At 53.5% G+C, this 21,373-nt stretch overlaps 1 protein-coding gene across 4 annotated transcripts; it reads left to right on the top strand.

The window, feature by feature from the left end:
• The first annotated feature begins 417 nt into the window (after positions 1 to 417).
• On the top strand, positions 418 to 15,416 carry PLA2G4F (phospholipase A2 group IVF). 4 transcript variants are annotated; one of them, XM_004421458.3, is made up of 20 exons: positions 418 to 541; positions 1,855 to 1,927; positions 2,462 to 2,598; positions 2,702 to 2,830; positions 3,249 to 3,289; positions 3,554 to 3,596; positions 4,324 to 4,390; positions 6,386 to 6,555; positions 6,682 to 6,795; positions 7,008 to 7,045; positions 7,274 to 7,409; positions 9,065 to 9,201; positions 9,492 to 9,714; positions 10,663 to 10,777; positions 10,999 to 11,136; positions 11,238 to 11,345; positions 12,690 to 12,884; positions 13,158 to 13,324; positions 14,199 to 14,385; positions 14,712 to 15,416. In XM_004421458.3, exons 1-20 carry the CDS (start codon positions 431 to 433, stop codon positions 14,930 to 14,932), a joined length of 2,550 nt encoding a protein of 849 aa, XP_004421515.2. In that variant the 5' UTR covers positions 418 to 430; the 3' UTR covers positions 14,933 to 15,416. The 4 variants fall into 4 exon arrangements, with proteins under 4 accessions (XP_004421515.2, XP_087285249.1, XP_087285248.1 ...); XM_087429123.1 differs by having other exon boundaries at positions 11,238 to 11,351; XM_087429122.1 differs by having other exon boundaries at positions 418 to 546; positions 1,833 to 1,927.
• Positions 15,417 to 21,373: the final 5,957 nt, after the last annotated feature.

Below are 21,373 nucleotides of genomic sequence, written 5' to 3'. Positions count from 1 at the left end.
CTGGGTCAGCTAAGTCAGCATCGTCTAGAAGGCTTGCTGGAAATATGAACACCTGGGTTTACCCACACCCACTAAATAAAGTCATGGCGGGGGGGGGGAGGTGAGGCTCAGCTATTTTCCATAAGCAGCCCAATAATAACTGTGGGCTGGGTTTGGGAACCAGAGTGCCAGTTCCTCATCCTCTGGGAGAGGGACTGAAGTGCCTCCTGCCTGAGGAGATTGGGCTCCAGTCACTTCCTGGAGCACGTCAAACCCCACCTCCAGCCGCAAGGGGCCACCCAGCTCTGAGTCCATAGCAGAGCTGCCAGCTCCACCCTCCCCACCCCAGCACCACCTGCCAGACCTGAGCTAGCAGTGACTGTAGCCAAAGGAGGGCAGGGTGGCTCAGGTAAGCAGGCAGGGCTTCCTGCTGGAACTGGGCTGCTTGACCATGCTCTGGGCGCTCTGGCCAAGGTGGCTGGCAGGCAAGGGGCTGCCCGTCCTGGGGGCAGTGCTGCTGCAGAAGAAAGAGAAGAGGGGACCTCAGTGGAGGCAATGGCGGGTAAAGTACCTGATCTTCCCTGGGAGGTGTGGGTGGAGGAGGCCCGGGAGCACAGTCCCCTGTGAAAATGGGGGGACTGGGACCGGGGGGGACCAGGGGAAACCCAGGATTGGGTTTCCATCTGGGCTGGGACCAATTTGCTCCAGCCAACCTGCTGGAGCTTAAATTAGAGCAGTTGGCCAAGACCTTGGCTTTTGAAAATAACTCCCTAATTAGGAATGGAGCTCATGTGACACTTGCAGCTGGTTGGTTTTGCCCAGAATGCCCTAGCCTGGCTGTAGAGTCCACCAGGGGGAAGGAATAAGATGCTCGCTGGGATTTTGAGGGGATTGCCTCACTCCCAGGAAGCTGAAATCTGCTGTGATCACTCCTGAGCCCAAGCTGCGGTCTCCTTATCGACTCGTCAGACCAGTACCCGCTGGGTGACGTTGGTTTCCCTTCACCAGCCTGCCGCCTCCTAGGCAGTCTAGCCTTTGTCAGGGAGCCAGTGGGCGGGGTCTATCACAGCCTTCTCTTCTAATATTTAATCTCCTTCAGTACATTACTCCAGCTCTCCTTTGGCTCTCAAGCTACAGCAGCGGCACTGTAGTCTGAGGGGAGCTGCAAGTTTGTGGTGCATAATAACCGTAATTAGTAAAAATATGTAGCCATTTTTAAGCGCTTATGCCAGGCACTTTGTACAACTTCTCATTTAAAACTCACCATAAGGCCAGCCCCGTGGCTTAGCGGTTGAGTGCACGTGCTCTGCTGCTGGTGGCCTGGGTTCGGATCCCAGGCGCGCACCGATGCACCGCTTCTCCAGCCATGCTGAGGCCGTTTCCCACATACAGCAACTAGAAGGATGTGCAGCTCTGACATACAACTATCTACTGGGGCTTTGGGGGGAAAAATAAATAAATAAAAATTTAAAACTCACCATATCCTATGAGATTATCATCATAACCCCCGTTTTGTAGATGGGGAAACTGAAGCACAGGGAACTCAAGGAACTTGCCGGAGGCCATTCAGCTAGTCCATAGCGGAGCTTAGATCTGAACCCAGCCTGGTGGATTTTGGGATCCAGACTTGTGGAGCTTAGATCTGAACCCAGCCTGGTGGATTTTGGGATCCAGACTTGTCACCAACGTGCTGCACTCCCAATGCCTGGGCCCTGCCAAGGCATCCCAGGTCCTTGGCACTGTGACATCAGTGACCCTGGGCCAGGCTGCTGCTCTATGATGGGACAAGGGACACCTGAGCTAGGCAGTGCTGCAGGGAGATTGGGCCTCACACCCAGCTTCCTGGATCTGAGTCCCGGAGTTCTGTTGTTTCAGTGGGAAACCCACCCATACTATGACCTCCAAGTGAAGGTGCTGAGGGCCAGAAACATCCGGGGTGCAGATCTGCGTGAGTGACCCCCAATTTCACCCTTCTCCCCTTCCTTTCCCTGGGGCCTCCCCAGAGCTCAGCAGAGGCTGGCCCCAAGTGTGTTGTTTATAGAGCTGGGCAGAGGGGCCTGTGCTGACTGTGGAGGGAGGCGTCAGGCCCCAGACCTGGGGCAGGCAGGCAGGGACTGGCGGGGAGCACTGTGCAGACCGTGGCCTCCTCCCTGAGTCTAGGAAGTGGAGCAGTGCCAGCCTGGGTGAGCCCGCTGTCGCCAGCAGTCAACGCCTGCTCTCCAGGAGCTTTCCATGCCAATGCTTACACTGGGAGGGGAGTTTATTGCCCGAATCAGGCTATTTCTGGGAATTACTCAATGGCCTGTGCTGCCAGGTGATTTTTTCAACTAGCCGCTGTAGGATTTTTCCATTCAGTTGAATGGGAGGTCAAGGACATTGTCTCTCCCTCCATCCCCCCACCCCACGTGGGCAGCCTGCTCTGGGCAACCTCTTCAGCAATCAGAGCCAGAGGCTGAGGACCCCTCCCCTATTCCACCTGCAGTGTCCGAAGCGGACTGCTACGTACAACTGTGGCTGCCCACAGCATCCCCCAGCCCAGCCCAGACAAGGATAGTGGCCAACTGCAGGGACCCCGAGTGGAACGAGACCTTCCACTACCGGATCCATGGCGCGGTGAAGGTGAGGGCCAGCAAGGGGCCAAGGTGGCTCAGGGAGAGTCTCCTCCAGGGTGCCCACCCTCCTGCCCTGCCTCAGCTCCCACCTCCTCCTGCCCTGTCCCCAGAACGTCCTGGAGCTCACCCTCTATGACAAGGATGTCCTGGGCAGCAACCAGCTCTCCCTGCTGCTGTTTGACCTGAGGAGCCTCAAGCCTGGCCAACCCCACAGACACACCTTCCTACTCAACCACCAGGTGAGCCACTCCGCCTGTGCCAACGAGCCGAACACAAGGAGAGGAGGCCCGGCACAGGACACTGAGGAGGGGGCTCCCGGTTAACACAGGCCAGGACTCTCCTCTGTCCTGCAGCACTGACCCTATGGAGGTTTCCCTCAAAGACTCCTTCCCTCTGTGAAACCAACATGTGAGCTCCTTGAGGGCAGAGCTCTTTGTCCCGGTCACTGCTGAATCCTCAGTGTCTAGAACAGCACCTAGCAGACAGTTTTAAATGGATGTAGATCTTTGTGGAGATGCCACTACCTGCCCTGTGCCCATGAGAAGGCACAAAAACAGTCTCCTCTTTCAGTCCCTGGAGCTAAGCAGGGCTGGGGCGCAGGGACAGTCTCTGAGGCTTTCAGAGCTCTTTGACAACTCCCTTGCTCCTTCCATGTAGGATTCACAAGAGCTGCAGGTGGAATTTGTTCTGGAGAAAAGGTGAGTCCTGGTGGAGCCTGTGTCTTCCCATTTACTCTGAGACTCATGAAGAGCTCCCAGCTGTCAGTCACCAGGTCCTGCGCTGGCCTGGCCTGAGAAGGAATGTCCTGGTCTTGGTCCCCATTTCAGTGTTGACCAACAGGCCCACCCCTGTCCCCCAGCACTGCCATGCTCGCAGACTCTTCCAGTTGCTTTGGTCACATTATTGTAGTAACAGCCATCTGAAGGGGGCCAAATGTCCCATGAGCCCTTCATCCTTTGCAGCCAGGTGCCTGCGTCTGAAGTCATCACCAACGGGGTCCTGGTGGTAAGTAGGGAAGGCCAGCTTGGGGCTGTCCAGGGCCGGGGGGCAGCGAAGAGTCCATGATTCAGCCCATCACACCCACTTGCCTCTGAAGGACAGTCAAGCCCTCCTCAGAGGACAGATGTGCTAGGGAGGCATCTCCAGGGACTGAGGCAAGAAGCTGCCTCACGCCTGTGTGGACAGCCCAGAAACCAGCCTTTCTTTTTTTTTTTTTTTTTAATAATTTTTATTTATTTATTTTTTCCCCCAAAGCCCCAGTAGATAGTTGTATGTCATAGCTGCACATCCTTCTAGTTGCTGTATGTGGGACGCGGCCTCAGCATGGTCGGAGAAGCGGTGTGTCTGTGTGCGCCCGGGATCCAAACCCGGGCCACCAGCAGCGGAATGCGCGCACTTAACCGCTAAGCCACGGGGCCAGCCCCTAGCCTTTCTACCTTGTGCACAGCACATTTCTTATTTGGGATGCTGGCTGCTGATACTGCTGAAGGAGCAACTATCAGGGCCCCTCACCTCCTCCCCCTTTCCCACCAGGGGCCACTTCCTCTGAATCCTGGGAGGGGGGCTGCTACAGAAGACCCTGCCCATAAGGCACAGGCCCTGGGAAGGTTGTTACCTGGACCCTGTCCTAGATACCCCTCCCTCCCTCCATCCCTCCCTCCTTTTGTCCTGGTTTGGGCCCTGTGCAGGGCCTGTGGACTGTCTGGCTTCCACAGGCCTCTGCTTTCCTCAGGCTCAGCCCTGTCTGAGGATACAGGGCACCCTCGGGAGAGATGGGACAGCCCCACATCGAAAGTATGGTGAGTCTGGTCAGTGACCTTGGGTCTTGCCTTCTCTCCTGGGGGGTTGGGGGCTGCTGATTTCAAGAAGAGGGGTCCGGGGCAGAAAGTTCCTAATTTTCCACTGCTTAAAGCTGACCAAGGATGGAATGGATTGCCTCTGGAAGTAGGGGATTTCCTGTCTCTGGAAGTATTCAGGCATAGAGATTGTATCAGTCCAACTGCGGCTCTACAAAAACACCCACAAATCTCAGTGGCAGACAACGGGGAGCATTCATTTAGCTCACCCATCTGGTGGTCAGCTGCGGCTTGACTATCTAGGCTGAGCTTGGTGGGAGTGACCTGGCTCTGCTCCCTGTACCCCTCGTCCACCTTCTGTGACCAGCAGACTAGCCTGGGCCTGTTCTTCAGGCATCAGGAGAGGCACAAGAAGGCAAGCCGAAATGAGCAAGTGCTTTTCAAGCCTTTGGTCACATCATGACCCTAAATAACATTTTGTTAGCCAAAACAAGTTATAAGGCTGACCCTGAAGTTGGAGGGCAGGGAATATGGCTGGCCTCTTTAGTGGGAGGAACTGAAGTCACATGGCAAAGAGTGAGGATTCCAGGAGAAATGAAGAACTGGGGCCCTCGATGCGGTCTGCAACAGAGGGCAGCCACTCAGGAAGAGGGTCCAGATGTGAGAGTGGAGGCTGTGTCACAGCTAAGGTTCCCCGGATGCTGAGAGTCTGAGTCTATGGGATAAGTCCCACCCAGGTAACACTGTGCACTTAGTATGAGCCAGGCACTGTGCAGAGCATTTTACAGGTGTTTTTTCATCCTCATTACAACCCCATAAAGTAGGTATGTACAATCACTATCCAATTTTAATTCATGAGACCCAGGCTCAAAGAAGAATCTTGATTAAGATCACACAGCCAGTAAGTGGCAGAGCCAGGACCAAATCCAGGTCTGTGACGCTCAAGGGCCATTGCTCTCTCCACCACAGATCCTATTGTTTCTGACTATGAGCAGTGCTTATCAATCTCAGTCCATAAACCACGGTGTGAAAGACGTATAACTTCCCTTGTTTTCTCTAATTCCCTCCCACCCTGGGGTCATGTCAAGTCTCCGGTCTCATTTAGTGCAAGGAGGGCACGGAGGGAGAGGGATTCCATTCGGGCCTCTGCTCCTGAGGCGTCTGCTGTCCTGGACTCTGGGTGTCTTGCTCCTAAGTTGTGTTTGGGGTCTGGGGCTCTTTTGTGAGGCTGTCTGGGGGACCCCTCATGGGAGTCACACACATCCATTTTTCTCTGGGGTCTTTCCTCCTCCCCAAAAAGTTGCTAGGAACACGGGGGTCCTGCTGCTCCTGGGCCCACAGGCCTGTCTCTCCACCTCCTCCGAGCCTGGCCTTACCTTCTAGCCTGGGCTGGCCCTCCCCAGCTTCTCCAAGCCCCCTATTCTCTCTGTGCCACTAACCTGCTTCTTCCTTTTACCCCTCTGCAAACCCTCTCTGTTCTACCAAGGCCTTACACTCTCGAAACAAAGGCCAGACCAACTTGAGGCCTTGTTGTTTTCTCTCTGGCCACCAGCTTCCCCCAAGGTGATGAGCACAGAGCTTGAATGGGGGCAAGGGATGGGGGAACTACCAATCGAAAACTAATAATTAATGTAATAATTAATATATGATAATTACTATATTAAAGTTTTTATAGAATTATATTTTATAGACAATATAATAATATCAAAATCATCAGCCCCATAAGCCACCGGCAGGAGGCCTCTCCCTCCCTGCCTTTCCCCCTTCCCACCCTCCCCAGGTTCCCAGTTCCCAGGGCACGTTGTAGGACCCCAAGTGTCCTTCATGATGACTTTGCTGTGAGTCATAGTGCCAGAGAGGGCGCAGGGTGGTGAGTTGGCATTTCCAAGGGGAAAGGAAGGGGAGGTACTGCACGGGGTGCCACCATCATGAACCAGTCCCCCCACCCCCGGCTCTCACCCCCTCACCTGGGCATTCACCTGAGTCCTCTGCTTTCAGGCTCTAGGCAGATTCGGCTTGCAGTGCCCGGGGCCTACGAGAAGCCACAGCTCCTGCCCCTGCAGCCTCCCCTGGAGGCAGGGCTCCCAGCCACCTTTACCTTCCACGTGAACTCAGTGCTCAGCTCCAGGCTGAATGTGGAGCTGCAGGAGAAGCTTGCGGTCCTGCAGGTGAGTGAGCCCGGGACTGGGAATGGCGGATGATACAATCAGTCCAGCCTACAGGAGTGCTCCAGGGCTGCCGTGGAGGCACATTTTCCTCCACTCTGGAGGGTTCCTTGGGTATTTTCTTTGCAGAGCGGCCCAAGTGCTGAGCTGGAGGCCCAGAGCAGCAAGCTGGGCGAGGGGGACATCCTGCTCTCCTCTCTGGCCCTAGGCCAGGAGGAACAGCGTTTCGTGGCCCTGGGGGAGGTAAGGCTCTGTCTGGGTGCCTGAGGGACCCTGCCTACTTTGTGACCACCAAAAAAGGTCTGGGGGGGCGGCCCAAGAGGGGTCAACATCAGGCCAGCTGTAGCTCAGCCATGGTGTCCACATCTGGGCCAGTTACCGGGACAACGGGGCCTGTGTGCGGGTGGGAGAATCCCGCTCAGTGTGCTCAGGGAAGGTGCTGTTGTCTCTTTCAGGGCCAGGAGGTGGCTCTGAGTGTGAAGGCAGAAATGAGGTGAGGAAGGCTGACTTCAGGAGGACGGCCCTTGGGCTGGGCTGCAAGTGTGAGGGCTCCTCTGCCTACTCAGCTCAGCTGGGGCGGTGGGGGCGTGTCTGGTTCTGGTGGGATCTTTCTGAGGGGTTCCGTGGAGTGTGGGTCTGCTCCTGTGAAAAATGGGCTTGGCGGAGGCTCTCCTCCACTGAACAGTCACCCAGCACCCCACCCCCATCCCACCGGAGGCAGCTCTGGGGACCTTGACCTGCGCCTTGGCTTTGACCTCTGTGACGGGGAACGGGAGTTTCTGGACAAGAGGAAGCAGATCGTGTCCAAGGCTCTGCAGCAGGTGCTGGGACTGAGCCAAGCTCCCGATAGTGGCCAGGTATGCAACGGAGGAGCTGCTGGGACAGATCCAGCCTCTTCCCTGGAGAGGACTGTGTGGCTAAGATGTGACAGGAAGCCTTGAGGAAGAGTGAGGAGCAGAGGAGGAAGGGGGCAGGCCTGTTCACCTGAGCTGATGGGCACAATCGGGAGAATCAGGCCCCCGTATGTAGAGAGCCCTGGCCAAGCGTGGTCTATCAGTCTGCTCGGGCTGCCGTAACAGAACACCACAGGGTTGGCTTAAACAACAGACATTTATTTTCTCACCTGGAGGCTGGAAGTTCAAGATCAAGGTGCCATCAGGGTTGGTTCCTGGTGAGGCCTCTCTTCCTGACTTGGAGATGGCCTCCTCCTTGCCATGTCCTCACTTGGCCTTTCCTCTGTGTGTGCAGGGTTGGGGGGATCTCTCTATTCCTCTTCTTACAAGGATACCAGTCCTGTAGGATTAAAGCCTCACCCTTACGACCTCACATAACCAAAATAGCTCCTTATAGGCCCTTTCTCCACATACAGTCACATTTGGGCTTCACTATGTGAATTTGAGGGGGGACACAATTCAGTCCATAACAGTAGACAAAGGGATTTGGAAGTAGAGGGTCCACAGGAGCCTGTGACTGGGAGCCAGGAGGAAAGGCAGGGCTGACGGAGAAAGCTGTGGTAAATCAGGAACTAGTTAGTTGGTGGCTTCTTCCTGGTTGCACGTGTCCTCAGGAGACAGAGGCTGTGCCCAGTGCTGACAAGCTGAGCAAGCCTAGATTGTTTGTTTGGTAACGCCTACTCTGTGCCAGACCTCCACTCTGCAGGTGGAGGGTAAAGAGGGCACAGACCCTGCCTACAGGGAGCTCCGTCTCCTCCAGTGCTCTGAAGGGACGGTGCCCTGACTGGGCAGTGGCCAGGGAGGATTTTTTTCAAGACAGAGGAAAGGAGGATAGGGAAAGGAAGCAAAAGTCTGGAGTAGGACGAGCCAAACCTTTGTGGAAAAGCTGAGCAGCCAGAAAGCTTCTAGTCTGATCCCACCAGGCACTTCTGTTCCTGAAGAGAGGTCTGGGCACCTCTCATGTCTGGGCAGGTCCAGGCTGCTTGGTGGTCTTTGTCACTTTAGCTTGGTGGCTCTCAATGGGGGACAATTTCACCGCCCCCTCCCACCCAGGGGATGCTTCTCAATGTTCAGAGACATGTTTTATTGTCACGAGTGGGGGAGGGGAAGAGGGAGAGGGATGCTACTGACATCTACCGGGTAAAGGCCAGGGATGCTGCCAAACATCCTACAACATACAGGACAGCTCTTCACAACAAAGAATTACCTGGTCCAAAATATTCAACAGTGCCAAGATTGAGAAACCCTGCTTTAGCTGTTTTGGGTAAATCCAATATGCCTTCCAGGTACATACTTTCCTGGTATGATGGTTAAGAGCCTTCTCGGGAGCTATACTGCTTCGGTTTGATAGCCCATCTCTTACTAACTATACAGTTATGGACACATTATCTAACCTTCCTGGGCTTCAGTTTCCTCATCTGTAAAATGGGGATCTCATTGGGTTGCTGTGAGGATTCAATGAGATAATACGTGTAAGGCTCTTAGATCAATGTCTGACATTACAAGCAATAATAGATAAACAGCAGTGGTGGTAGATGTTATGATTATTATGTGTCCAGGTGCCTGTGGTGGCTGTGTTGGGTTCGGGAGGTGGAACCCGAGCCATGTCTTCCCTGTACGGCAGCCTGGCGGGGCTGCAGGAGCTCGGCCTCCTGGACACTGTGACCTACCTGAGTGGGGTCTCTGGGTCCACCTGGTAAGTCAGGTGGGGGCAGGGCACAGAGTAAAAGAGAGCCCTGATGGGGCAGGGGTGTGACCTGGTGATCTGGTGGAGTCCCTCCACCACCCTCTGGTGGAGGGTGTGCTGGGATCCTGCCTCCAAGGGGGTTAGGAGGGGCAGGAAGGGACTGAGTCTCCAGGGCCCTCCTGAGGGGGTCGTGCAGGGCAGCGGGTGCCAGTGATGAGGGAGGAGGGGTCACTCACAAACACCTGCATCCCTCTCTCCCCTTGCTGTGCTCCCCTGCCCCTAATTCCCTCCATGCCCAGGTGCATCTCCACACTGTACAAGGACCCAGCCTGGTCTCAGGTGGCCTTGCAGGGCCCCATTGAGCATGCCCAGGCTCGGGTCTGCAGCAGCAAGATGGGGGCAATGTCCACGGAGCGCCTACAATACTATGTCCAGGAACTGGGGATCCGGGAAAGCAGTGGCCACAGCGTTTCCCTCATCGACCTCTGGGGCCTTCTTGTTGAATATTTCCTGTACCAGGCGGTAAGAGAAGACCAGATAGTAAATAAACTTCGTGCCTTTCCACCCCTGCCCCACCAGCACTTAGTTCTGCCTTAGCCACTAGGCTAAGATCTGAGATTTGCAGAGCTTTCCTTTAGGTCTGAGCTCCCTGGGGGCACGGGGTGAGATCCCTCAGTGGGCTGACACGGCTTCATCTTTCCTGGCTCCTAACCTCTTCGGGGAGAGGCAGGGGGAGGGAGGGAGAGGGAGGGGCAGGGAAGGGGAAGGAGGGAGGGAGGCTGGTCTGCAGTTCTCAGGTCTGTCTGCATATTAGAATCACCTGTACTGCTTTCCAAACACACCCATGCCTGGGCCCCACTTCCAGAGGTACTGATTTTGATTGGTCTGGGGCAGAGCCCTAGTACGGGTGTGTTTTGAAAACGTCGCAAGTGATTCCAACCTGCGGGTGAGACAGAACACACTCCAGCCCGTTGGCCTCGCGGCCATGACTCACACCATCTGGTGGTTGTTCCTAGAACTGCAGGCCCAGCATGAGCAGGGAGATGAGAAGATTCAGAGCTGAGTGAGGTTCTCAGCCCTGCGGGCCTGGTTCACTGTGTGTGACTATCAGTTGTGGATGTATATCACAAGTGATTTCTCATTTCTAATAAAAGAATCCATGTTTTCTAGTGATTTACTTTTTAAAGAAAGGAGACTGGATTTTCAGTTATTCCTTTAAAAATATTCTGATTAGCTTTCTTGAACGGGAAAGAAGTGGGGAGGGTGGTCCCAATGCTCCTAGAATTGCACAAAACCCACAGTGGCCTTACCTCCGCTGCAGCCTACAGTCCGTCCATTAGAGAGCTGTCTCTAGAGCACCGGCCTTGGCAACCACAGTCTTTTGTTGTCATGCCACACCCCGCAGGGTGCCGGACCTCAGGTCAAGGAAACTCTCAAAAGGCCAAGCGGCCTCCCTTCTTTCCTGCCCAGGAAAACCCTGCCAAGCTGTCTGACCAGCAGGCGGCAGTCAACCAGGGCCAGAATCCTTACCCCATCTACGCCAGCGTCAATGTCCGCACCAACATCAGCGGGGAAGACTTTGCAGGTGCCGGGTGTGGGGACCTAGGAAGCAGGTGGAGGCCATGGTTGGCAGGAGGGTGTAAGAGGCCAGGCTATCAGGCTACAGATGACCGCCTTAGAGCACAAAGGGGTTGCTGCCTCCTGCTCTTAGCAAGGCAAAGATTCCTGCTCAGGACAGGGGCCAGGGGGACCCTGGGGTCCTGGTGGGAAGCCCCTGGTGACATTCCCTTCACTCTTGGCCCCCAGAGTGGTGCGAGTTCACTCCCTACGAGGTCGGCTTCCCCAAGTATGGGGCGTATGTTCCCACGGAGCTCTTCGGATCAGAGTTCTTCATGGGGCGCCTACTGCAGCTTCGGCCTGAGCCCCGGATCTGCTATCTGCAGGGTGAGTCTAGGCTGGAAGGCCGGGGATGGGGCAGGCGCCGGGCCAGGCCCTGATATGGGGTGGAGGAGTTGTGAGGGCCCTGGCCTCGCCTTTCTCCTTAGGTGTATGGGGCAGCGCCTTTGCAGCCAGCCTGGATGAGATCTTCCTGAAGACCGCTGGCTCGGGCCTCGGCTTCCTAGACGGGCACAGAGGCAGTGTGAACATCACAGGTGCGGGTAGAGACCCTGATGCCCCCCTGCCCCATACCTCTTCCCAGCTATAGAACCCTGGCAGTAGCATGAAGAAAGAGGGAGGGGACAGTGAGGGACTTGGCTGTCCCTTGGGTTCAGGGAAGTCCTGAGGAAATGATGTCTAGCTTAGGGTCTCCAGACACCCAGAGGTCTGCAGAGGCAGTGTGGGGTGGGGGTGGGAGGCTGGGGGAAGACCCACATCAGAAAACCCAGTGGGAGTGGGAGTGCTCTTTGATAAGGCTATGCCTTTGAGTTCTCTGCTTTGGGCTCCAGTTAGGTCAACTTAGCCCAGAACCACCGAGTATCTGGTTGATACTCTGTCCACACCCCTCAGGGCTCCCTTCGTCCTGCTCCTCAAATGGCCTATGAACTCCCTGCTGCGTAGACTACCTCTCCCACATTTCTCCCCTGGATAACTTTTGCTTGGCTCTTAAGTTTCAGCTCAGACATCATTCTGTCAGAGGTCTTCTCTGTTCCACTCCTTCCCCCCGGACTGATCAAGGGTCTGACCACCAAGATCCCATAGAACCCTGTGCACACCCCATTGTTGTCCTTACCTTGGAACATTGTTACAATTTATTCTCTCTTTATGTGACTCTCCCCTAAGTAGGCATGAGCCCTGGAGGCCCAGGGCCGGGCCCTAGTCGCTTTTGCATCCCTCATGCCCAGCACAGAGCCCGGCACATAGTAACTGCTTAGTAGGTGTTTGATGGATGAAATTCTGATTGGAAGTTGTACATACAACTTTATTTTCAAAAGGGTGGGAACTAAATTATTATTTAATAAGTGCAGTGTCATAGGCAACTTTCAAAACATGAGAAACATGAAAGAAAAACTCATTTAAAAGGGGTTCTGGGGGAGCCAGCCCCGTCGCTTAGCGGTTAAGTGCACGTGCTCCGCTACTGGCGGCTCAGTTTCGGATCCCAGGCGCGCACTAACGCACTGCTTCTCTGGCCATGCTGAGGCGGCGTCCCACATACAGCAACTAGAAGGATGTGCAGCTATGACATACAACTATCTACTGGGGCTTTGGGGAGAAAAAGGGAAAAAAAGGAGGAGGATTGGCAATAGATGTTAGCTCAGGGCCAGTCTTCCTCAACAAAAAGAGGAGGATTGGCATGGATGTTAGCTCAGGGCTGATCTTCCTCACCTAAAAAAAATAAAAATAAAAATAACACTAAAAGGGGTTCTGGGAAGCAATGGTCAGAGGCCTGGGAGGCGGGTTGGGGGAGGAAATGGAGGGGGCTCCTCTGAGCCACAAGGGCCGCTGGACCAAAGAGGGCACCACTTCCCACTGCATTCCACCCTCCCACCCCCAACTAGATGATTGCCACAGGCTCCAGCTGCACGACCCCACGCGGCTGCGGACTAGGCTCTTCACTCCCCAGGGGCCCTTCTCCAGGGCTGTGCTGGACATATTCACCTCCCGCTTCACTTCCGCCGAGAACTTGAACTTCACGCGGGGCCTCTGCCTGCACAAGGACTATGTAGCCAGCAGGGAGTTCGTGGCCTGGAAAGGTGGGTACTGCTCTGGGTGGGGACCCCACTGCTCCTGTGCCTCTGGCTCTCTGGGGCCAGTGCCGCCTTTTGACCCAGTGGTTGGGATCTGGGCTCCTGCTCTCCAGGGGCTGGCGGGGGAGGGACTGTGATGACAGGCAGGTGGAAGGCTGGGGTGGGAGACCCTGTGGCTGTCAGAGAGAGGGGGAGAAGGAGAGATCTCTACAGAGAGGGGCATTCCCGATGTGAAGAGAAGAGGGTCGCTACGAAGATCAAGCACTTGTCTCCGTGCAGACATGCACCCGGACGCCTTCCCCAACCGTCTCACCCCCATGCGGGACTGCCTGTGCCTGGTGGACGGAGGCTTTGCCATCAACTCTCCCTTCCCGCTGAGCCTGCTGCCGCAGAGAGCGGTGGACCTCATTCTGTCCTTCGACTACTCGCTGGAGGCCCCTTTTGAGGTAAGGTGTGGGGGTTGGGGGCAGCCCCTGAGGTGAGTGGAGGGGGGCAGGTTTCTGTTGAGGGGGACTGGCTCCGGGTTTGGGGCTTGCCCTTCAGGGAAGTCCTGGGTTCTAATCTGTGTGTGGGGCACCTTGTGCACAGTTAGCAGCTCTGGTCTCCCCCACTTGGCAGGAGGGATTGCTGAGGTTATGGGAGGGAGTGGGAGTTGTTGGGAGAGGAGGCCAAGAGAGGACCCCTGTCCTGGACCCTGCCCATTCCTGATAGGATTCCTTGCTCCCTTCTGGATCTGGGTCTGGGTCTGCTGTCTCTTTATTACTATGGTAACAACAGAGCCATCAGGGTCCCTCAGGGAATCTCTAGCAGCGGCTCCCTCAAACCCTCTGGGGTGGTGGACAGGTTCCACTCTCCAGATGTGGGTTCTGGTCCTGCTGCTGGGCCAGCCCTTCCCTCTTTGGCTTCCTCCTCCTTCTCCTCCTCCTCCTGGGTCCGATGAGAGCCTTAGACAATGGAAGAGCCTCTCTCCAACGTGACCTTCTGTAATCACTCGGTCTCAACCCTGTGAAAAAGAAACCAACCCTCTAACAGGGAGCAGGGAGGCGTCAGGGAAGGGAGGCAGTGGGTAGTTATGGGAGGAATGGCAGTGGGAATGCAGGTGATACAGGTACTTCCTGTTGATAATTGTTAATCTGTTGTTAAACAACCACCCCGCTAGAGAGTTAGTCTCATTTTTATTTTACAAATAAGGAAACTGGCTCAGAAAGGTGATGTTACCTGCCTCAAGTCGCTCAGCTAGTAGGAGGCAGAGCTGGCATTGAAACCTGGGCCTGTGTGAGTCCAGGTGGAGGTAGGGTCAGATCTTGCCTCCCTGCCCAGGTCTTACAGATGACAGAGAAGTACTGCCTGGACCGGGGCATCCCTTTCCCCAGGATCGAGGTGCTCCCTGAGGACTTGGAGTACCCTCGTGAGTGCTATCTGTTTGCTGAGGCTGAGAACACCCGCTCGCCCATTGTGCTGCACTTTCCCCTTGTCAACCGTACCTTCCGCACACACCTGGCCCCAGGTGAGGGGAAGCCCTGGGCCTGGGGTCTGGCCCACAGAGCCCTAGGGTGGTGATGGGGTGCTGTTCTGAGAGTGGACCCCATCAACGTACCAAAGCATGCCTCTTGGAGGGCCCGAGCTGGCCACTGCACCCTCTGCTCCCTGGGCTTTAGGGTTTGCACTGGCCCAGCTCCTCCTGATGGACAAGAGAGCTGAGATACGGGCACAAAGAGGACCCACTTGGAACCAGCTAGATGTCTTGGGGCAAGGGAGGCTTCTGGGTTGGCAGCTCCCAGCTGGTTCTACAGAGTTCCCCAGCCTGGCCTCTCTTCCACATCCCATCCACAGGTGTAGAGCGACAAACAGCTGAGGAGAAGGCCGGTGGGGACTTTGTCATCAATGGGCCAGACACCCCCTATGGCATGATGAATTTCACCTATGAGCCCAACGAGTTTGATCGGCTGGTGGCCCTGAGTCGATACAATGTTCTGAACAACGCGGAGACTGTGAGGCATGCCCTCCAGCTGGCTCTGGACCGGCGGCAGGCTGGGGACAGGGCTGGAGGCTGACCCAGGCTGGAGTGGACTATGACAGAGAGGAGGGACCGTGGGGCTCCAGGCCAGGGCTTGATAGGAGGAGGAGTGGTGGACTCCGGGGGCTTCTGCTTCCCATTTCGCAGGGACCTGCCTTAGGGACCTGCCTTGAGGACCCCAGGCCCCAGAAAGCTGCAGAATTGCAGCTTGGACTTGGGGCAGGGTCCTTCTTGTATGCGTCTCTGGGAGATGGGCAGTGTGTGTCTCCAGAGGCAAGCTTGGGGATGTAGGGCAGAGTGGGCAGTGCTCATTTCACACTGGAGTGTGTAGAGGGAATCGGGCAGCCGTTGAGCCTCGGGGCCCACCCCAAACACAGAAGGACCTCAGGGGGCCTGGGTCTCAGACCCTCACTGGAACGGGAGCTGTGAGAGCTGAGGTGCAGTTTACTCTCCTTAAACTGAGACCAAAAGCAAAGATGCATCCATCCCATCCACACTTCCTGCAAATGGCACTTCCTGCAAGCGCAACTCCCTTCTCCCCACCCACCCTCCCTCCCCGACTCCTGAATGCAGAGCTAAGTGCTGTCCAGAATAAAGGGGGACCTCCTGGGTTGCCAGTCTGGGTCTCTAACTCCATCGTCCTGCTGCTAAGTGCTTTTGGCCTTCTGGCCTCCCCTGGCCCTCCTCACCGCTCACCACCCTTCTCTGCTCAGCCTCCTGAAGGCTGTGGAATGATGGCCCGACTTGGCCGAGCTCCAGCTGGTGGGTGTGCACATCGTCTCCCTGCTAATTACCATGCTTTCTCTTTAAACTTGGACCACATTCTCTTGTCCTGTGTACAGCCTCCACCTCATGCAAATAGTCTCGCCATTCCAGAAGCTAAACGGGTGTGTCTAGAGGGTGCATCTGTTTATCAGGGGACAGAGTGAAGGTCCGCCTGGTGTGAGGGGGTGTGTGTGCATATTCTTAGTGAGGGCAGGACCCGGGAGCACCTGTCTGCTGGCCAGGGATAGATAGAGGGAGCCTGGCTGGGAACTTGGAGGCCTGGGTTCCTGCCTCTTTCACAGACGCATCTGAGATCTGGGCACTCTGTCTCTCTGTTTCTCATCTCTCCTGACCCACCTGGGACCCTCCAAACGTCTGGAGTCTCTCCACCATGGCAGATTTTAGGTCTGTGCAGAGGGGATCCACTCTGGCCAGGGCTCACCAGGCCCCCTCCTCACCACTGTTGGCCTCTGCAGCCTCGTTCGCCTCACCCTCGCCCTGGCCCAGTGCTGAGCTGCCTGGGCCCTTGAACACTTGCTCCTACTGCCCCCTCCACCAGGAGTGCTCTCTTTGGTTGCCCCTGCCCCCGCCCCCCTGCGGTACACATGCACACGCACAAGCATGCTCTCCAGGACCAAAGTCACTATTCCTCTTTCAATCAAGGACACCTGTGCAGAGATGCCTCACCATCCTGACTCTGGGAAGAAGACCCTAGTTCTGTCTCCCAGCTGGGAGGAGGGCGGCTAGATCCCAGGCTGGGCCTGGCCTGGCCTGGCCTGACCTGGGGCCCCTGGGCCTCCATCTGGACATGAGCAGTGAGGGCTGGGAGAGCCAGGCCTCAAAAGAGCCAGTGCTTTTGGCTGGCATGGGTGGGGACCGCTTCGTTCTCTCCTGCCTCCTCACATTGCTCCCCATCGTAGGCCACCACCCCTGCCTCGTGGCTCAGCAGTGAGAGGTTTCCTTTGGGGTGGCCCCAGGCTGGCCCCTGAGCTCCTGCCATGGCCACTGTCACCACCACTGCTGTGCCTGTCACCACTGGTGAGTTGTTTATCAGAACCTTCATAGAGTCCATAACTTAGAACTTCTAGAGTTCTTAGAACTTGGAGCTCATAGGGTTCGCAGTGTTCTCAGACCTTCCTAGAGTTCAAAACCTAGAATCTTCAGCTAGTTTGTCTTTAATGCCTTGTATAGCTCCTGTCTGTCTCTGTGCCCTGAAAAGTCGGCCCCCTGAGAGCCTAGTGTTTTGTCTGTTCTGTTCACTGCTGTTTCCCCAGTGCTGAGAGCGGTGGCTGGTACACAGTAGATGCTCGGTAAATACTTGACAAAGGAATGAATGAGATCCGAGCTCCTAAGGAGGTGGATGGTTACCTACAAGTGAAGGAATGAGATCTGACCTCCTAAAGAGGCGGATGGTCACCTAAAAATGAAGGAATGAGATCCGACCTAAAGAGGGGGACGGTCACCCACCCACCGTGGAAAGGTGTCTGACAGTCTACTCCAGGGGTTCTTACCCATTCCAACCTTTTTGAAACGCTGATGAAAGCCGTGGACCCTCTCCCAAGGAAAAGGCACATACCTATGAAAAGTCCCATATGATACAGTCTCTGCGTCGCTATGTGATCACCACCCCCGGGTTGTGGGGCCGATGTTTGCCTTCCTGGCCAGCACGCTTTGTGAAGCCAGCAGGCTTTGTGAAGCAAGCAGGCACATGGGCTCATGCAGAGCTGGTAGGTACCTTCATTCTCATGGAAGTATGGGAAATGCCACTGTGGCTCAGATTAGATTTGGGGAGACAAAATGAGACAAGGGCGGAAGGGCAGGGAGGGGAGGCTGGTCCAGTGCTTTAGCCAAGAAATTGGTCAGCAGTGCAGGGTGACCTCAGCCAGGGAATGAGAAAACATCACTAGGATTGCATCTGGGAGCCAACCAGAGTGAGCAGTTGGGGTTCAAAGATGACCTGGCCAGTTTGGTTCCTGTTCCTAGGTGAGGAGGGATCTGAGTCTATTTCTATTCTGTTTCTACCCCTTTTCCAACCCTTGCCCAAGCTGCCTGGAAATAAATTTCCAGGTCCTAAAGGTGACTCAGTTGGAGGGATTTGGCCAGAAGAACACAGCTGTAAGCTTGGCTGCCTCTGAGGCTAGGTAGAAACACAGGAGTAGGGGCATCATTCTTCAATCTATCAGCGTCCCTCATCATCCAAAGGAAGAAAAAGTGCAGCCACCAAGGCTGCCATCTATGGCTGCACAGGTTGTACACTGCACAACTCCTGGGGGTACCATTCATATGAACTGATGATGTGGAGTTGTAGTACATGGCAGCCCTGGGACCACAGTCTTAGCTGAGAGAGTATGAGGACAGCGGCTGGTTCAAATATTAGGCCCCCTGGCTTCTCCAGACACATCTCTAGGCATTCACGAGTCTCCTGCAGAAAAAAGAAAGGAGTGGGGAGGGGGAGGAAGGAAGGAAGGAAAGAGGGAGGGAGGGAGGAAGGAAGGAAGAGAGGGAGGAAGGAAGGAAGGAAGGAAGGAAGGAAAAGGAAGGAGAAAAACAGAGAAAGAAGAAAGGGAAGCATCCTCTCTATTCCTTGGATGGTGCAGCACTGGGAGGGGGCTCAAGTATTGGCAGGTGGCTGGCGGGCATGAGTGCACCCCCACCTCCTCTAGCACTCAGGCCAGCAGCTCATTGCCTCATTGCCACTCCACTCTTTTGCTGAGAGTTTAAATGAAAGCTCCCTCATTTCAGATGGAGCCATTCTTGGAGAGGAGGGCAGGAGGGCTGCCTAACCCTGCATGCATCCATTTCCCCCCAGCACCCCGTCTACAGCAGGTGAAAATCTACAGGACACAGAACAAACAGGACAGGGGGTCCAGGACTCTTCTCCAAGCAGGAGAGACGAGGTATCCTCCGAGTCGAGGAGGCTGGTCACCACTGAAGTTCAGGGGTAGGGATTAATTTTTTCCTATTAGGACAACTGAGGCACAGGAAATATTAAGCCATTAAGGGCCCACACATGTTAAAAACTATTTACTTGAGTCAGATTTTGATTTTGAAAAAATATACATAATAGAAGGCCGTTTAATTAGACTTGTAAAAAGTCTAATTGTCAACACTGTATGGAGAGCTTTGGAAAGTAAGTGGTCAAGGAGTTTGGGGGAAAGGCCAGGAAAGATGAAGAGAGGAAAATCTGAGTAAGGTGGTGGAGAAGAAATAGAGCTACCGGAAGAGGAGCAAGCAGGAGGGGAGAGGATGGGTAGGCGGTGAAGGGCAGTGGGACCGTTGCTCCTGAGACGGGCTCTGGCTGATTAGCTGGTGTTGACAGGCTGCTGTGGCTCTTCATCCTTTGGCCTCACAGTGGTAGTCTCCACCTCGGCCCCACGTTGGAATCACCTGGGGAGCTTAAACAACATGGATGTCTGGGTCTGTTCTGCTCTGGTCCACTGCAGGGCGGAGTCCTCATCCGCCCACCCCCACTCGGTCCCTTTACCTCTGTTTTGTCTGGTTTGGGCTGGAGCCGCTTAAGCCTCCCCTTTCCTGCTTTCTGATTCAATTCTCTTGAATCATCTCTTGAATCATCTCTTGAACCATCCCCCCTCTACTAGTTTGAAAGTTATATTTTCTATTTCTAGAATTCTGGTAGTTTCTCTTGTCAATTTTATTGACGTATAATTTATAAACAATATAATGCACCCATTCTAAGTGTATAAGAATAAGTGTACAGTTCAATGAGTTTGGACAAATTTGTATACACATGTAACCATTACCACAATCAACATACAGAATATTTCCATCACCCCCAAAATTTCTCTGTCCCATCCCCATCAATCCCCCACCCCTGGTCCCAGTGACCACTGATCTGTTTTCTGTCACTCTAGATTTCTCTTTTCCAGAGTTTCTTATAAATGGAATTATATAGCATGTTCTCTTTTGTGTCTGGCTTCTTTCACTCAACATAATGCTTTCCGGATTCATCCATGTTGTTGTGTGTGTCGGCGGTTCATTCCTTCTTATTGCTGCGTAGGATTGTATGGATATACCACAATTTATTTATTCATTCACCTGATGATGGAAATTTGGGTTATTTCTAGTTTTGTGCTGTCATTAAACTTTTAATACTGAAACATTTATTTTTAAAAAGCCCTTTCAAAAAGTCAGTCAGTCTCCCCTTTGTCTCCCCAATAAGACAAGAACCTTAGCAGACTTTTAGTTTCTTCTCTTTCCTGCCCTGCATCCTGCTCCCCACCCACCTAAACTTCCTACTAACTACCTGGGGGCTCTTACCTGAATTTTGTTTCTAGTTATTAGAAACTTCAAAATAGCAATATTTTTTTCAACTTTATGAAATATTTTACTGATTTGTTTGCTCATCATTGTTTCTTATAACTCCTTTCTTCCCTTTGGGTTTATTTTTATTTTTTTTGGAGTACAAAATTGAATAGTTCTTTAAAGGAGGGTCTTTGGATGGTAAACATGCTGAGTCTTTATATGTCTGGAATGGTCTTTTCTTCCCTTGATTTATGAATAACAGTCTGGATGAGGGTAGAATTCTTGGTTTAGACTTATATTTACTCAGGTTTTAATGCCTTCTCACATTTGATGTTGCTGATGGGCAATCTGGTGTAAGTTGAATTCTCATTCTCTTGCAGGTTAATTTGTCTTTAACTTTTAGGCCTTCTCTTTGTCTTTGATTTTCAAAAATTTCATAATGTGTCTAAATTGTGAGCTTAAAAAAATATAGGTGAGCTCTTTCAATTGCTGGATTCATGTCTTTTTGAAGCTCTAAGAAATTATCTGCCCATTTTTCAAAACACTACTCTTCTTTAGTCTCTCTTTCTGGAATTCCTATTAAGTTGATATATAAATATCTTAATTGATCCTCTATATCCCTAGACTTTCCTTTTACGTATTCTATCTTTTCATTTGTTCTGCATTTTGGGGAATTTTCTTTTCATGATTTTCCAGTTAACAAATACAGTCTCCACCTGTGTCCAGTCTGCTCCTCTACCCATATTTTGGGGATTTTTGTTTAACTTTTGACTATCACATTTTTCAGTTCAATTTCTCTAGTAGGATCTTCCAAAACTACCTGTTTTCATCACACAGATGTGCTTCACTCCTTTAACTCAGATGACATTAATAAATGTAACTTAAGACCTTTTCCTGATTGTTCTGTGAACGATTTCCTTGGGGTATGTTCTTTATTTGTTGCCCCTCCATTCATGGACTTTGCCTTCTTTATATATTTGGTAATTCTTGGTTGTAATCTCATCTCTGAGGGTCTATGCATGCTCTGGGCTGTGATCGCTCCTGGTCAGGTCACTGGCCATGCAATGTCAATGGTGGCCTTCAGGTGGCGATGTGGGACTCAGGGAGGAGGCTGAAGCGATGCAGGTGCACACTGTCAGAGCCTTGAAGTGATGCCGCGGCCCCTCGGTACAGCCATGGCATGATGGCGCCTCGCATGGTGGCAGCCCGGGTGCTGGGGCTCCGCTTTGCCTCCTTTATTTGCTGCTGCCTCAGAGTTTCTAATCCATAATGAGCTTCCCTTCTTGTTTTGAATCATGGATTATGAATTTATTATTCTGTGTTTATATCTCCTCCATCCTTAATCTGATGAGTTTGGGGTTAGGAGGTAAGTAAAATATTACAAAGGAGAATTTCCAGTTTCAAGATGAAAGACAGAGAACAAGCTAAGATCACTCCCCAACATTTAAAA

Source organism: Ceratotherium simum, chromosome 3, assembly GCF_057802395.1.
Source record: "Ceratotherium simum simum isolate JZ-2026a chromosome 3, ASM5780239v1, whole genome shotgun sequence".
NCBI lineage: Eukaryota > Metazoa > Chordata > Mammalia > Perissodactyla > Rhinocerotidae > Ceratotherium > Ceratotherium simum.
The sequence above is the reverse complement of the archived record's forward strand: the minus strand, read 5'-3'. Positions and strand labels throughout refer to the sequence as shown.

Excerpts from the sequence above, each read along its gene's own strand:
- PLA2G4F (XM_014780601.2), top strand. The coding sequence starts at position 1,681 with ATGCCTGGGCCCTGCCAAGGCATCCCAGGTCCTTGGCACTGTGACATC. Across the intron at positions 6,796-7,007 it reads GTTTCGTGGCCCTGGGGGAG|GGCCAGGAGGTGGCTCTGAG; the intron begins GTAAGGCTCTGT and ends TGTCTCTTTCAG. Across the intron at positions 7,410-9,064 it reads AAGCTCCCGATAGTGGCCAG|GTGCCTGTGGTGGCTGTGTT; the intron begins GTATGCAACGGA and ends TTATGTGTCCAG.